This window comes from Syngnathus typhle, linkage group LG4 (assembly GCF_033458585.1).
Source record: "Syngnathus typhle isolate RoL2023-S1 ecotype Sweden linkage group LG4, RoL_Styp_1.0, whole genome shotgun sequence".
NCBI classification, from domain to species: domain Eukaryota; kingdom Metazoa; phylum Chordata; class Actinopteri; order Syngnathiformes; family Syngnathidae; genus Syngnathus; species Syngnathus typhle.
In genome coordinates, this window is record NC_083741.1 from 17,014,162 (window position 1) to 17,029,786 (window position 15,625).

General features: G+C 41.7%; 3 protein-coding genes across 5 annotated transcripts; 2 read left to right on the forward strand and 1 right to left on the reverse strand.

Annotated features, from left to right (window-relative positions):
* The first annotated feature begins 195 nt into the window (after nt 1–195).
* On the forward strand, nt 196–5,242 carry gcfc2 (GC-rich sequence DNA-binding factor 2). Of its 2 annotated transcripts, none has more exons than XM_061277087.1 (18): nt 196–611; nt 740–841; nt 1,142–1,342; nt 1,431–1,700; nt 1,892–1,992; nt 2,101–2,252; nt 2,330–2,513; nt 2,641–2,764; nt 2,886–2,922; nt 3,066–3,163; nt 3,243–3,442; nt 3,515–3,659; nt 3,731–3,852; nt 4,007–4,083; nt 4,156–4,222; nt 4,498–4,644; nt 4,730–4,866; nt 4,937–5,242. In XM_061277087.1, exons 1-18 carry the CDS (start codon nt 284–286, stop codon nt 5,067–5,069), a joined length of 2,625 nt encoding a protein of 874 aa, XP_061133071.1. In that variant the 5' UTR covers nt 196–283; the 3' UTR covers nt 5,070–5,242. The 2 variants fall into 2 exon arrangements, with proteins under 2 accessions (XP_061133071.1, XP_061133070.1); XM_061277086.1 differs by having other exon boundaries at nt 197–611; nt 1,136–1,342.
* Nucleotides 5,243–5,364: 122 nt separating this feature from the next.
* Nucleotides 5,365–10,436, reverse strand: LOC133153056 (saccharopine dehydrogenase-like oxidoreductase). Of its 2 annotated transcripts, XM_061277089.1 has the most exons (13): nt 10,153–10,436; nt 9,027–9,139; nt 8,547–8,627; nt 8,064–8,193; nt 7,919–7,968; nt 7,707–7,837; nt 7,389–7,506; nt 7,054–7,173; nt 6,922–6,978; nt 6,581–6,692; nt 6,391–6,472; nt 6,039–6,128; nt 5,365–5,866 (listed from the first exon to the last, which is right to left on the reverse strand). In XM_061277089.1, coding segments are annotated over exons 1-13 (1,284 nt in total). In that variant the 5' UTR covers nt 10,352–10,436; the 3' UTR covers nt 5,365–5,865. The 2 variants fall into 2 exon arrangements, with proteins under 2 accessions (XP_061133073.1, XP_061133072.1); XM_061277088.1 differs by having other exon boundaries at nt 5,365–6,128.
* Nucleotides 10,437–11,376: 940 nt separating this feature from the next.
* On the forward strand, nt 11,377–15,467 carry tfb2m (transcription factor B2, mitochondrial). The gene is made up of 10 exons (XM_061276185.1): nt 11,377–11,550; nt 11,995–12,331; nt 12,541–12,730; nt 12,864–12,955; nt 13,071–13,224; nt 13,287–13,435; nt 13,617–13,706; nt 13,796–13,852; nt 13,940–14,088; nt 14,578–15,467. The coding sequence occupies exons 2-10, from the start codon at nt 12,038–12,040 to the stop codon at nt 14,765–14,767; spliced, it is 1,365 nt and encodes a 454-aa protein (XP_061132169.1). The 5' UTR covers nt 11,377–11,550; nt 11,995–12,037; the 3' UTR covers nt 14,768–15,467.
* Nucleotides 15,468–15,625: the final 158 nt, after the last annotated feature.

Genomic DNA, 15,625 nt, shown 5'->3' on the forward strand with positions numbered 1-15,625 from the left:
GTTTAAAAAAGGTAATGGATACAGTTGGATAAATAAGGTTAATGTACTCATCTATCTAGTTAACGGCGCAGATCTGACACATCCAACTATTTAGCAGATGCATTTGCAAGCGGCAACGCACCAACCCGCTCAAGGTCGTTCGACTAGGACTACGTCACCCACAGTGCACCGAGATACGTTTACGTCTTATTTACGACACTTGTAAATACGTTTTGACATGACGTAAAATAGTTTGGCCCTACTTCGAAAACAAGACGCTCATCTGTTAATTTAGGAATTCAAAATGTTCACCAAAAAGCCCAGGAGAAATTTTCGACAGAGAAAGGGAGACTCGAGCGATGAAGAGGAAAGTCAGGGGAATATTGCGGATGGAGCCGGGTCAGAGAAGGCCGTAGCGGTTGTGGCAATTAAGCCGTCCAGAGTTGGTCACTCCCGTGGAATATCATGCAGCTCGAAGCGAGAGCCGAATTCACCAAAGGTGGATGAGGGTGACGGAGAGGACGTGGAGAAATCCACGCTGACGGCAGACAATAAAGAAAATGACAACGACGACAATGATGGCATCAAGAAGAAAACAAGCACAGTCCTCAGTTTCTCTGACGACAAAGAACGTAAATATGTCTAAATGGGGAGAACCCCACAGTGACAAGTTAGCTAACATTAGAGCAGAGTTCCCTTTTTTTTTTTAATCTTTCAATGTTCGTAGTTACTGAATATCACACCTCATTTTTGTTTTCAGCGCTGGAACCTGAGTTTAAACTAAAGAAGTCTGCTGATAAAGCCGTTTTGTTCCAAGTAAGGAAAAAGGAACTTCCACCTGACAGGACCAACCACGAAGTTGGTAGGTAACGGTTCAATTCAAACTTAGTCATGCCTTGCACGATTAAAAGTAGATGCTAATCTGATGAAAATAGACTTGAATTCGACTAGTACAGATGATGGGGTTTTGTCAGCACAGTGTCATTCACAAGACAAAGGAGTACTTTGTAGAAATCTATATTCAGTGACAATAGAGACATGACGATTTATCACTGCACGCTTATGTCATGTTACTGTACGGAATCAATGCTCTTGACGTATCAAAGATGTTGTGTGAAGTAATTAAGAAATTCCTCACCTTTTTTTTTTTTTTAAGAACCAGAAGGGATCGTCACATCTGCTTCTGTCAGGCAAGATAATGAAAGCCAAGCGTCACCATATAGTTCTCACCAAAGTGATGACAATGATGAGGAAGTGGTGAATGATGAGGTGGATGATGATCACGATGATGATCATGATGATGATGGAGCTGCCAGTTCCTCTTCATCGACCTCAAAATGCAGCTACTCGGCTGTCAAACCATGTAAGTTGTTTTCGTATTCTAGATTACCTGTCATACTTTGGTGCTGCAATACTTTGACTAAATGAGGCCATGTATATTTTGCGTACAGTTGTGATCCCCAGTGCAAGGGCCATCGAAGCAGCTAAGAGGCAAAGGAGGGACACGAGAGCCCAGAAAGAATTCATCCCTCTTGACAAAAATGGCCGAAACTCCTCCGCTAGCACCCCAGAGCGCTACCATAAAGAAGAAATGGAGGAGGAGGAGGAGGATGAAGACAGGGTCGATGATGATGATGATGATGAACCTGATGATCATGAGAAAAGAATTGAGTTTGCGCCGCGATTCAAAACCGTCAAGGAGAGGATTGCGGAGAAACTTGGTATGGAAAAAATAAAAGTACATAAGTATGTGTTTTCGGCTACATGTTTGAAAATGTCTTTCAGAACGCCCACGTTTTTGTCCCGACGCACCTAATAAAAATCACTGATAGAGGGATCAAATTATTTGCTGTGTAGATGGTTTTACGTTAGGAGACTATTGTGCTTCAAGTAATTTTGTTTTGTGTATCAGAGGGAAGTGTTGGCAGTCTGTCAGGGAGTGACGAAGAGGAGCAAGAGCTTTGGGAGGAGACCCAAATTGGGAAGGGAGTCAAGAGACAGCCTGGCGGACAGGTAAGAAGATTAGTGGAACGGTTATTGGGATATAAATTCCATTCCAATTGTTTTTCTCCAGTGAAGTTGACGTCATAGTTTGATTCTCTTGCTTCGTTTCACACTCAGAGCCCAACAGGCAGTGAGTCTAGCAACTACAGCTGCAGTAGCTTCAAGTACGATGAACAGCCGAGACAAAAGAAGAAATCAGCAGGTCTCAAGATCCCAAAGATACTCCCCTCCGTCACTGTCTCAATGGTTAAGAGGAGGATAACTGGAACGTAGGCTTGCAGTTAGTCTTTTAATTCCAACTTTGCCAAGTGGTTGAAGTCCTTCAGGTGATTGGGTTTGTTTGCAGACTGGACTCCCTGAAGGAGGTGCACAGTGCGCGGCGAGCCCAGCTGAGTCGGATGGAGGGAGATGCAGAGAGTGCTAAAACCTCTGTGGAATCTCTGGAGGAAAGCTCCTCAGAAAAACAACTCAAGTTTTACCGAGATATGACCCTCTTTTCCCATAATTTGGTGGAGTGTCTGCGTGAGAAGGTAAGACGCCATTTGATTTGCACACCCAAACCACATGATGGCCGTCGGATTTATAGATGCCAAGGAGATCTATTTAAAATGTCATATTTCAGTTGGTTTTCTTACTCGAGGCTCTTTTTGAGTGCAGATTGTTGAAATCAACTCATTGGAACTAGAGCTGCACACGCTACTGTCGAGCCAGACGGAGGCGCTGTGCGCCAAGAGACGACAGAAGATCCAGGAGCATGCCCAGCACCTACAGCAGCTCAGCTGTGAGTTGGCTACATCAGTCCATCCCTCTCAAATGATTTCTAATTATTAGCCTGCTAATGAGCCATAATGAAGATATGACTGGCCGTAATCCACTTTTCACTACTTTCTATTTCATCTCAGACACAGAAAACTCCACCAATGGAGCTGATACTCAGAGGTGAGTTAAATTCAATTCTGAATACAAATCACTTAAATTATACAGTTGTTTACAAACCTTTTGCCATAATGCGGGGATAAAAACTCACCAGCCACATCATCTGACGTCTCACACGGCTCTGTGCTGTGCTTCTCATAATGCAGAGTTGAAGGCACCTGTGGTAAACCTGTGGAAGATGGCGATATGCCTGAAGATACACTGCTTTCGTGTGAAGAGGAAGAATATCTGGAAAAGGAGATGGGTAAGGAGAGAAAAAAAACCCGTTTGTATACGCTTGAAATGCTGACACAAACACGTTTCCCTGTCTGTTCTCATTCCAGCTGCCATCCTGCTGAAGTCCCAGGAAATATTTTCTGACGTTCACGACGACTTTCATGATGTTAAAAAGATTTTATCTCGCTTTGAAGAATGGAGAAGCTTCTACTCGGACTCTTACCACAGTGCCTACATCTCTCTGTGTCTGCCCAAGTTGCTTAACCCCATCATAAGGCATCAGCTGCTTGGGTGGAACCCTCTAAAGGTGCTTACATGCTCTGAACACTTCATGACACAAGCAGTCGATTTGAGATGATTTAGTGTGTTTGTGTGTCAGGATACCAGCACAGACTTTGAAAAGCTCCCATGGTTCACCGCAGTGGAGAGCTTTTGTCATGGCCACGGTCATGAAGAGTTAGAGCACTTAGATAGAGAGATGCTTTCTAATGTCATCGAAAGGACAGTCATACCCAAAATAATAGGTAGCACACATTCCCCCACAGCCATTGTTGCATCAATACCAAAACCAAACTGCATCCTCTTCTGTGTTCAGCCTTTGTAGACCTGGTTTGGGACCCTATGTCCCTCCATCAGTCAACCCATCTCACTGAGCTGTGTCACCGGCTGAAGGAGGACTATTCAATTTTTGAAGGAGAGAAGAGCAAGCCGGTCACGGTAAGCTTGTTTTAAAACATGCACAAAATTTGAGATATTCAGCTTGTGGGACAAACTCTCAGATGAACCTAAATGTGCATTCAACAGTTTGTTGATCCTGAAATTACACCCAAATGCTGAATTGAACTGCATTAATGTGCGTTCATGTCCACAGGCGCTCACCAAGGCTGTGATTGGCCGACTGAGGGTCTGTGTGGATGAAGAAGTCTTTATCCCATTGTACCCCAAAAAGTCAGTTTCTTTTTTTTTTATTTTTGTTTTGATTGTAACATGTTTTTAAAATGTTCCTTGCTGGTTTATTAGGCTTCTAGAAGATAGGTTATCTCCTCACAGTCACTTTAGGAACCAACAGTTCTGGATGGCTATCAAGGTAACAGAGTGCAACTTTTAGCATAGCACTGGCATCAGGCTGAAATGCCAAGTCACAATTTGGTCAAATAAAAATCATAAATCTTAACTGTTGGTCAGTCCACAAATGTGTGTTCTTTCTTCCACACATTCCCTAAAGTGCTGGAAATGGCAATTTTTTTTTCCCCACATCATTTTGGCAATATGAAGATTCTGCCTGACGCCAATGAATATTTTCCCATATTTATTTTCATGATCTCGTTAACACATGCATTTGTTTTGTTATGCTTGTGCTAGCTACTAGGAAACATGGGAAAATGGAACCAACTGCTGCCCGATTCGGTGCTGAAGGAGTTGATGTTAGACAAACTGCTGTGCCGGTACCTTATGATCACCCTTGGCAGCCAGATGCTGTCCAACACTGACCTTCATGCATGTAAAAGGGTAAATACTGTTCCTTTCTAAACAGGAAGAGCACACATTTTCTACATTTTCTGTTTTAAACTTGCACTATCCGGTCTCTGTTTAGATTGCAGACAGCCTGCCAACTAGTTGGTTTGGAGGAGAAGATGAATGTTTGCCTCAGCTACAGTCTTTCAAAGATCACCTCATTCAGAAGGCTCACAACATTTGTAAACAACAACCTCCTAAAGCACCGGACACAAGGTAGTGAAAGTTTGACAATCACGCTTATTATTCTGGGTTTATGTAATCCATATTTGTTCCTCGTCTTCAGGCTTGCGGTGGTTGAAGTGCTGCAAATTCTGAGCCGAATTCGATGCCACAACGCCATCATGAGCATAGCTGAAAAATACCACTATGAGGATGTTATCTACTCTCATCAGCTGCTCAATCAAGAAATGGAATGAAATGTTTTTCATGGACTAGTGTTTCCAATTGAATGTTATCACATGCTATCAAAAAATTTCAAGGCTTTTCACTGCCAAGAGGAAGTGTGTTCATGCGGTTTTTGTAAGCAATACAGTTTCTATACAGGAAAGACTATTTTTCTAAATAAAATTGCATTTTATTCACCAAGATACTTTGAGTGTATATTTCTTCAGACTGTATCTTCAATTAAATGGAGCTAAATGTTTGATGGGAACAACCACTGGTGGATTTCTTCCAAAAGGCATTAGCATTATCAAAGCCATAAGACATCTGTTTGAAGAGCTGATTTTATTCAAGAGACCCAAAACAGCAAAATTCATCACAAAAAAAAGGCAAATCCGCAAAACCTGTTATCTGCACACCTCACTCGCACTTGGATGCAAAACAAGCCTGGAGTAAGATCAACATGCTAGTTGAGATCATTCCAAACCACAAAGCAATTTATGCAGAGTATTATTGGAATATTTCATTTTGTCCACAGTCTTAAAGCTCAATCTAACAAGTACATATTTGGACAAGGACTATGGTGGAATTCCAAGCATTATCCACAAAAACAAGTTGAAGATGCCTTTAACACAAGCAAATAAACACAAAGCTGCTATGCTCTACAGCACAAATTAAACTGCCTTCTTAGTGCTCCAAAATCTGTTGTGCATTGCAAAAAAGTTTTGATTGTATGAGAACAAAATCTGGATTGCATCTTTGTACTCAAGATGGTAGTACTTGACGGTGCTAAATGACTTTGCAGGCAGTGAGTTATGAGTAATGCTGCATTCTGCAGGACAAAAAAAGGGTGCAAAAAGAATAGTTACAAAAGTGTTGATGGAACGTAATCTGCCAATGTTGAATGAGCTTTTCTAGATTGGAAACATCGAGTTGTTATTCTGCAGCTGCTTCCAAATGCTTCAAGTAAATCCTGGAGCACATAATCGTACAGGGAGCCTTACTAGATGAGAGAGAACTGGATGCCGTGTTTGTCGAGACGCTTGATCAGGGTGGTTTTCGCAAACACAGCTCCTGGAGTATACACTCCTCCACTATATAGGGGGGAAACAAAAGTGGGTTTTATAAAAATTCAAAGCTATAAATATGAAGTAACTGCATTGCAGCACACCGTTTGTGCCGATATTGTTTTGATCCCATTTAACTAGTATGGCGTGTGTGTGTGTATACACACATATATATATATACACACACACACACATACACATATATATAATATATATATATACACATGTGTGTAGGGTGTTCACTAGTAAACTTGTAAATCTGCATTTTTTTTAGCGTTTGATGACTCACCTCTTGGGCAAGGCTTTAGGTTCGTTGAGGATTGTCAGAGCTGCCTGCACTAAAGCAATGGGCGTGGCCACGTAGCCACATTCTAAAAAGGGAGAAACAATGGGTCTAAAAAGGTAAACAGCTGAGAGCTTCATGAATTGTTTTAATTAAACAACATAATTGAAGAGTTCAAAGAATTGCTATCGTTTACCTGGTCCTTGAACCAGCGTGCAAATCTTGCCATTTGGTTTTCCCTGGGTGGGGTCCAGTCCTTCTGTGTAACCTTCTCCATAGAAAGCAAAGCGAAACGAGGATGATTCCATCTGAAACGCATACACAGTCCGTGGGTTAGTTAGGTGATACTCAGTGTGGTTCATGGGCTCCCTCTAAAGGTTCGTAAAATAATCACTGCCTGAGAAAAGATCAGTTCTATTTAACTTTTTAAAATCAATACATTCGTACTAAACATCTAGTATTTGTTAAAGATTATACAAGAAACTTAAGAGTTCCAGAGTCTTCATCTCGTTTTTTTTTTTCAATGTACACATTCACCTGCTTCCGAGTTGGTCCAGCCTTGGAAAAGAGTCCGAAGGAAAAGAACTCTGGATGCTGTGACGAAACAGCGAAGACTTCAGCATACAAGTCCAAATATTCAGTAAGAGATTTGCACATTTGTCACCTTACCTTGACGAGGAGGTTCCGTCCAAAAGTGAACTTGACCAACAACCAGAACATCATGCCAGCAAACATCAATTTGATGACACTGCCAATGCCACCAATGCCTGCATAGGCTCCATACTGGACCTGGAGAAGGGAAAATATTCAATATATAGCTTTTTTTGTTAGCTTTTTCTCTGCTTTGGCTGATCTGTCTATTTTCAATTAAGTCTTTTTACACTTGTATGACAGCTAAAAATATAAAAATGTCATTTGTGCTGACTAAAGCAAATCCCCAATGTCTCCATTAGGAAGGGATTACGTTTTGGTCAACTTGAATCATTTTCTTTTTACAAACTAACCGGAGTGTCCTGATATTCCTCCACCAGGAACCGCTGCGTTCGCTTGACGACTGACGGATCAGAACCCATGAAGGGCACCGTGTACTGCTGGATCTCATTACTGTAGAACAATGCACCCCTATAAAAGACACAGGTAGAAAGGTACACTCCAGTGAGCCCAGTTATGCATTCCAGACCCATCAGCAATAGGTGAAAAGCTGTGAGCGTAAAAAATAAAAAATAAAATAAAAAGTTGCATTCCTCCGACAATTCACACTTTATCTTCTTGCCATTTGCAGCTGGGTCCGGTCCTGCCCAGCCCTTAGAAACATACAATACCTGCGTTGCAGCTTGGTGCCTAAAGAAGGCAACGGTTTGTAGTTAAACTTCCGGCGAAGACTCTGAAGCTTGTCGCTGTCTGCAAAGCCGTAGATGGCAGACTGCCACGTGCCATCGTGGATGACTCCTCCCTGTCAAGAGTAGACAAACATATTCAACAGTCACGTGGAACAACTCTTTGGCATAGAATTGTATCAAATGTTTTCACATACTTCAGGGCCAGTATTGACAGTCAGGAAGCTCTCCAATGCAGTTAGAGTACCTGAGAACATTGTGGCAAAATAGTTTATCCACAGGGGGCGGGGGGAGGCAACTGTGCTAACAGTCGTTGGCAATCATGCAAGAATGTCTCAGTACCCTTGAACTGCTCCCTAGTGTACAGGACCCCCATGTCAGCAGGGATGGAGTCAAATCCACAGCTTCCAACGATGTACACGCCCTTTTCGGCTGCCATGTCATGATAGTTCAGCTGCATGCCTTCGAGAAACTGCACCCAAACGTGTGGAATAGAGCAAAATCAGGCGTATCCTGCATAAGCAAAATAAACTGACAAAAAAAAAAAATCCCAACGAGCATGCAATGTGATATTTTACAACAGAAAGTCTCAACAAGATCAGATCACATGAAATGCTTCAAGAGCGCTTACATTCCTTTGCAGAAACTGATGACCTTTTAAAAAGATGACTAAGGGTCTTATGATTTGCAATATTAAATTTGATTTGAAAACACATTTCACAATTTGAAATGTTGATTTGTTCAAAGAAGGGAGTTTTTGCTGCAAATAGTGTACTTGATTCAGAAGTCGAAACTGGGCACGACTTTGTGATCTCACATGAATACCTGAGGTTCTCCGGAAATGTCAAGGTGGTGTGCTCCATTCTCTACACAGGCCTTAACCACTGGCTCACCAAAGAACCTGTACTATTAAGACAAAGACAAATCCATTCATCCCCATATTAGATAGCCCTTAACTGAATTCAAAATAAAGCACGTAATCGGCTTTCAGTTGAAATTCCAAGGAAACTGATACAGAGAGGTAGCAGGTAACAGTTGTGGGTAACCGTGGAAGGCAAAGTTTTGTTTGGAACAAAAATCAGAATGGGTTACCAGATGCAAAGCGGCATGGCTGGACACAAGGCGTGTTTGTGCACCGCCAGACTGTGGCCTTCATTGTGTACATGAATGCTGTAGTGTGAGAGACGGCCAGAGGAGAGAGCCGGGGGAAATGGTGGAAATGTTGCCTACAAAAGGTGTGTGTCACCAGACAAAGCTAGCACTTGCTGGAAAAATAAAAATAAAAAATACATGCGGTGTACTTACAGGCCCCACACAGTTGAGAACAATGACAGCCTGCTTGCACATGGCCGTAAGAGAGTCGGGTTCATCCACATCTGCAACAATGATGTCCACTTGGGTCCTCAGCTCAGGCTTTTCTGCAACACGAGAAGCGCTTCAGTGGATTCATCCTTTGTTCACAACTTTCAGAAGAACAGGCGAAGCCATTCTCCCATATTCAAAGGGGAAGATTCACAAGAGGACATTCGAATTTGTCCCATTAAGGTGCTTCTTTAATTACTTTGAATATCAAACAAGTGCAAATGAAATCTGACATCTTGGCAAATTGGGCCAGTTTTTACCCGTGCAGTGTGGTTCAAACCTTAATAAGGCAGTAAACATATTTGGATCTGGCCAATTACTTTTAAAATTATAATAATTTGATGTAATTATTGCTGCACATGAGTTATTTGATTTTTTTTTCTTTAAAGAATATTAGTTTGTTTTCAGATTTGGGACTACAGTTAAGTGCTAATTAAATTAATTATGGCTCTTTGGGAGCTTTTGAGCCTTGCAAAATTGCCAAGTGGTAAGAAGAATTTCAGTTACAAAACAAAATGGTGTGCGTGTTCCAAAGTGGGCTTGATCAGTGAGATGGTATGTTCCATCAGCTGTTGTGCACTCCCAAAAGACAAAGACAAAGAGAGGGGTGGATGAAAGTCAAATCCTACCAATTTAATCCTCTGGTAACTGTCATGAACACAGAAATGTTCCGAGGTTCTAATTTGGTTTTAGGCTTTACTTTCCATTTTTAGATTGTTGCATGGAGACCATTGTCAACCTGGAAAATCCACTTGGCTGCATTTTGCACTGCATTCCAGATGATGCAGGTAATGAATGCTAGAGCTACGGATGTTCCAAGATTAAAAATGTTTGCAATCTGACGTAGATGTGTGGACAATAAAAGTGATTTGTGGAGTTAGTTTGGTTGTACTTTGGAATTCAGCAGAGTCACAATTTTTGTTATCAGTCTTGGATAAAGGTGAACTCAGATAAGTCTAACAATGCAAATTTAATATTTCAAAGCTGTATTTGGTACAATTCTCAACAGCTTCACGTCTTAAAGCAAATCGGCAGTGAGGGGAAAAAAGAAATAAAGCCCGATACAAACCGAGGACAGAGGCCGCCTGCTCCAGAACTTGCTCCAACTTCTGCCTGCTCCTACCAGCCACAGCCCACTTGAGGTTCCCTTTTGGACCCTCGGACGCCGTCCGGGCAACCTCTTCCACCACAAACTGTCCCGTGAACCCGGAGGCTCCAAAGATCACCAGATGGTAAGGTCTGTTGGATGATGTCTGAACACTCGCCATGATGACAGCGGGCAAGTAGAGTGAGAGCACAGCGACCAGTGACACACACCTGACAGCGCTTATCTACCCGGAAGAAGCGAGGGAATCTGACGTATGATACTGCAAGCTTTAATATCGAAAAAACTGGTATCGTGATAGAGATACCGATATGTTACAATTGCGCGTCAGTTCGAAACGAATATTTGTGACCCGGTAGTTATTTGGCAACGTTAGAAGTGGAAGTCATATTCATATTTATCATTTTTTAACAGGTTTATTCACATTTAACACAAGTTATTTATTGCCCATCAAATATAAGAAGTAGCATCTTTTTTATTCCAGTAAATGCATTGCAATTCCACATTTTAATGGGGTACATGTGTTGCTTCAAGGTCTAAGCATAAATGATACTGAGTCAGTTAAATTAATAATTTCATGGCACTTTTTAAAATAACTCATCTGGGGGCGACTGAGTGTGGTTTAAGTTCTAAGTAGCGAGTATAAGTGACTCCCGTGCACACTAGTCAACTCCAGTGTTGCGCTGGTGTCGCAGTGATAGTGATAATATCAATGATATCATAAATCGTATCAATATTGTATATATCGAGACTCTAGAATCATAAGGGTGGAGCTTGGGGGTGGAAGGAAGGAGTAACTTAGGAAAGCTTCTATATTCGCTTCTGAGACAGCGCAACATGAACAATATCAAAAGTACAGATCACCAAATATGCCAAATGGCAACGGGGGCTACATAATAAACATGCAACGGCGCATGAAAACTAGTCATCCTTTTAGACATGAGTGCATTCGCTAAAGCGACTGCGTCATTGTGCCACATTAAACATGGCGACGTCGTTCACGCACACTACCATTCTCACAACAAATTCCAAAATACTTAGAGGAAAAACATAAACACACAATTTCATGGAAAACATACGATTACAACTAATTAACATTTGTCCCAACAGAATGACGTTTTTGTTAATACCGTTGAATGTGGATATTTTCCAGATATTTCGCTCCGTGTGCCCGCAGCAATATTGCTGACGTAGTTAATATGCGACTACCAACACGAGCGGTTTTACTCGCTCATAACAAACGTGGGGTCATAATGTACGGAGCCAATGTCACAGAGTTTACGGGCAAACGGGCTTCACTAAGACGAGTTTGAATGCTGGCCTTTGCCATAATTGAATATAATAGAGGAGCATCACATTGAGGTATGTCTCACTCCTTTATTCACCGTTGCTTAGTTAGTTGGTTAGCGGTAGAAGCTTACAGTTAGCACATATGCTGACGTAATCAGCTTCCTCCCCTGTCCCATCTTTTTGATTCAAAATATTATTCTTTACGAAAGTGGTTTTAGGACTAGAAGCCAAAAGCAGAACAAGTCATCGGTAATTAAAATGCTTGTTATTTTGTGCTACGTCAATGTATGCCTTACACGTGCTTGGAGGGCTAACAGTGCATTGCAGTTACTGTGTATTACAGAAGTAATAAACTTACTAAAGTAACATGACCCGTTATGAAACATCAATTCGTGTATTAACTCATTTACACGTGTCTTCCTTATGTCATTTAAATCAGGCTGGAAGAAATGTACAAAATTGACAACGCACCTTAAGACCCAAGAAATTCATATTTTATTCTCACCCCCCTTTTAGGCACGGACCTCGCCAGAGTTCTCGAGTTCCTTTTCCACGTTTGATGGCTGTCTGCAGTTCCATCATGTCCACCCACATCTGTAGGCTGTTGGAGCTGGTTTCACGCGCTTCTTGCTGTTTGGCGATCGCAAGTCAGTCTTCTTTGCGAAGGACAATGTTGGTTCCTTCGAGAGTGCCCGGGCTCCCGATGCTTCACACAAGGGCCTACAGCCTTGATTCTTTGTCCCCTGGGCCTAGTCGGCCTACGCTTGGTGCAAACTCACCACAGCCCCGTGCAGAGAGGGTGTCCCCCTCATCACCACTCGCACACAGGAACTTGTCTGCTGTGGCTATGAAGGTAGACACTTATCGGTTCCTAAACTTGGATTTTTTTCCCCAATGTTCTGTTTGTAGGTGTGGCCTGGCCCTCATGGGTCAGTATTCAAATGTTTTGTAGGTTTTACCCTGAGCGCTTGACATTGACATGGTTTACTCCTGTGCTTCTGGTTATCTCAACCTTGTAGTGGTAGAAGGGACTTAACATCTTTTCATTCAATATTCCCCCAGGGTCAATATCGTTCCATGTGCCTTAATGATTTCTTGGATGTCGGTGAACTTGAGGATAATATACGTCAAGCTCGGGCCTGTAAAAAAGTCAGACGCTTCATCGTGGACCCAGATTTGGCTAAAGTGGTAGCACACCATCTGGTGCCTGACCTAAACAGTGACAAGACTATTCTCATTGAATGCAACCCAGGTACGAGCTTTGTCAGTAAAAGTGAAAATGCTCTCTAGTCTTCTGCAATTTGGCGTTTGTCACACACATATTGCATATGTTGTTTTTTTTGGAATGGAAATAACAGCTGCATGCATTTGTTTGTCGGCCGTAGGTCCCGGAGTGTTGACAAAGACCCTGCTCAATTCTGGAGTTCACAAACTTGTGGCACTTGAGACGGAGAAACATTTCTTGAATGAGCTGCGGGTAAGAAACCCTCTCAAACAGACTCTCTGGTTCCACTTGAGAAAATTGAATGCTGCATTGCTGAGTAAGGCAGTCTTCACAAGTGAGTGAAATGGATGATGTTGCACCACTTTAGGGATTGGAAGCCCTTCTTGATGGTCAGCTGGAAGTGGCTCATTGTGACTTCTTCAGACTGGACCCGGTCTGGGGTGGAAGCAACAAGCCATCAGTGATGTCCACTGATAAACTATTCAATGACCTGGGAATAACAGAAACCAACTGGTCGGATGGTGAGAAACAACACAAAAAGGTATTTTATATTTTGTCTAAATCTTGATTTGTTTCTTTCTAGACTTTCCAGTGAAAGTTGTGGCCATCGTGCCGCACAATAAAGAGCGTGCCATCCTGCTGAAGTTAGTTTATGCTTTATTTGAGCGGCTGTCCTTCTACAGATATGGAAGAATAGAGCTCAACCTCTTTTTGAGTGAGCGGGAGTACACGGTAAGAGGACCATGAGGTTGATTTGATTCAAACATTTCTTGAACATGCAACACCAACAGAATAAATTCCATATTGCTAAAGCAAACAACTATGTATGACACCGGTATCTGTGCTTTCCTTTTAACAACTACCTGACAATATACTAAACATTGACTTGGATTGTATGTGAATTCTTTGTCAGGTCATGATGACTCCTGCTGGCCAAATGAGGCATTACAGACCCCTCAGTGTCCTCTGGCAAATGGCCTGTCATATTGAACTCCTACACAAGGTATACAACGTGTCAGAAGATGAACCGTTACTCGACTGTGCAACCACTGACCATTTGTTATGTGTCCATATGTTCATCTGCGTTCACAGGAGCCCTGGGAGTCGTTTGTGACATCCAAACAGAATCTACCTCCTGCCAAAGGCCTTGTAATGACTCATTCAATTACTAATGTAAACAGGATTGACATAAGTGCTTTTGATACAGTTCCACTTTTCTTCATTTTCACTCCTCAGCTTCCCAATGAACACATATGCCTGGTTCGTTTGCGTCCACGGGCTGACTTGTTCTCTGGCGGCCTCACACCCGCAAATGCCTCCACCCTGATGGTGATGGTCAAACAGTGTTTGGCAAAGAAGAAGGGGAGGCTCATTGACAAGCTTAAGTAAGCAATCACAGTTTTGCACAATTCAACAGCACAGATATGCAAACATTCATTTTTCCAAATTTTAACTGAATGATTTTGGTATTGTTGAATGGGTAGCTCCTGGTTTTAAATGCCAAAAAAGGTAGAGAAAAAATATTCCTGTTGTGGCCATCAGGCGATGAGAATTAACCACCAAATTCAAACTTGTATTAAAAGGAAGTTTGCACACATGCACACGCACAAAACCTAGCTCCAAGTGCCTTAAACCAAAACAAATTTCTGTGGTTGTAATATTTTGCTTTCTTAGACAGAAGCCTTGTTGTTTCTGTGTAGACTTTTTGCATCCACTCTAATTTTGTTAGCCGCTTACAGATGTTTGGGGGGGATTGAAAAACATGGATGGGGATTGAAAAACTGACTTGGAATTGAATCCCAACGGCATGCATCAACTGTCCATGTGAAACATTCTTACTGTTCTGCTCTGTCTTTTTGTTTTTCCTTTTAAAGTCTTTGGTCACCTGACAGTGGGAGTAAATTGTTGTCCGCGATGGGACTTCCACAAGATATCCTGACAGGTCAGCTTCATCCTATGCAGTATCTTCAGCTGTTCCAGATGATGGACAAGAGCCAGGAGTTCACTCAGAGCTGGCTCTATGAAGAGATCATGGAGAACTCTGAGAAAGAGGGATGGGGCTAAAGTACATGTGCATATATTAGACAAACAGATCATGTCAAGTACAAAAAATTGTATTATTTATTCATAGTGAAATACAAATAACAATGAAGATGAAACGGGGACAAGGTCAGTCCAAAATATATACAGATGGATTTCAAAGTATAATTGCTCATGGTGTGTGTACAGCAGAGTAATGGACTCCAACTGTGTTTTATAATGTGGTGAAATAGAATTCATACAGTATGTGTTGCTGACCTTCATGTTTAAAAACCTTGCTCTTGAAGCCATGTATGTAGAAGGTCATCGAAAGATTTCAACTTGAGTGCTTCATAACTACGTTTTTTTTTACTCTTTGTAATCACTTCTGGAGGTTCTGAAGCGCTTGGTACGTTACACATTTTAAAAAATCTTTACTGCAAGTGCTAAAAACCTATATGCTTGTTATGTTTTGTAGACTTTTTTTTAGTTAAACGGTTCACTTTTCCAATGTGGCACAATGGGTTTGCCATATTGCGAATTAAATTCTATACCAATTCTGTGGACTAATTTATTTGGAAATAGTTATAGCCCTTTCAATTTAATTTTTTCTATTAATCTTTTTGTCACGCAATTTGCAATACAACCCCCCGTTTTTGGAAACGTTCCCATCGGTCATGACAGTATCTCATCTCATTCAGTGTTTAAGAATGCATTTGAATAAAATAAAACATTTTAAACTGTGTGAATTTTGTTTGGAAGGCTCTCAAGATAAAACTAAAAAGTGCACAGTTAATTAACCCAAACAGAATTGAGGTTTTCGTCCCCGATGACGTACACACTAGCCATCCCCATTGTCGCCAGAAGAGGACGACACAGAGCCATTTGGTATTGGTGTTGCTA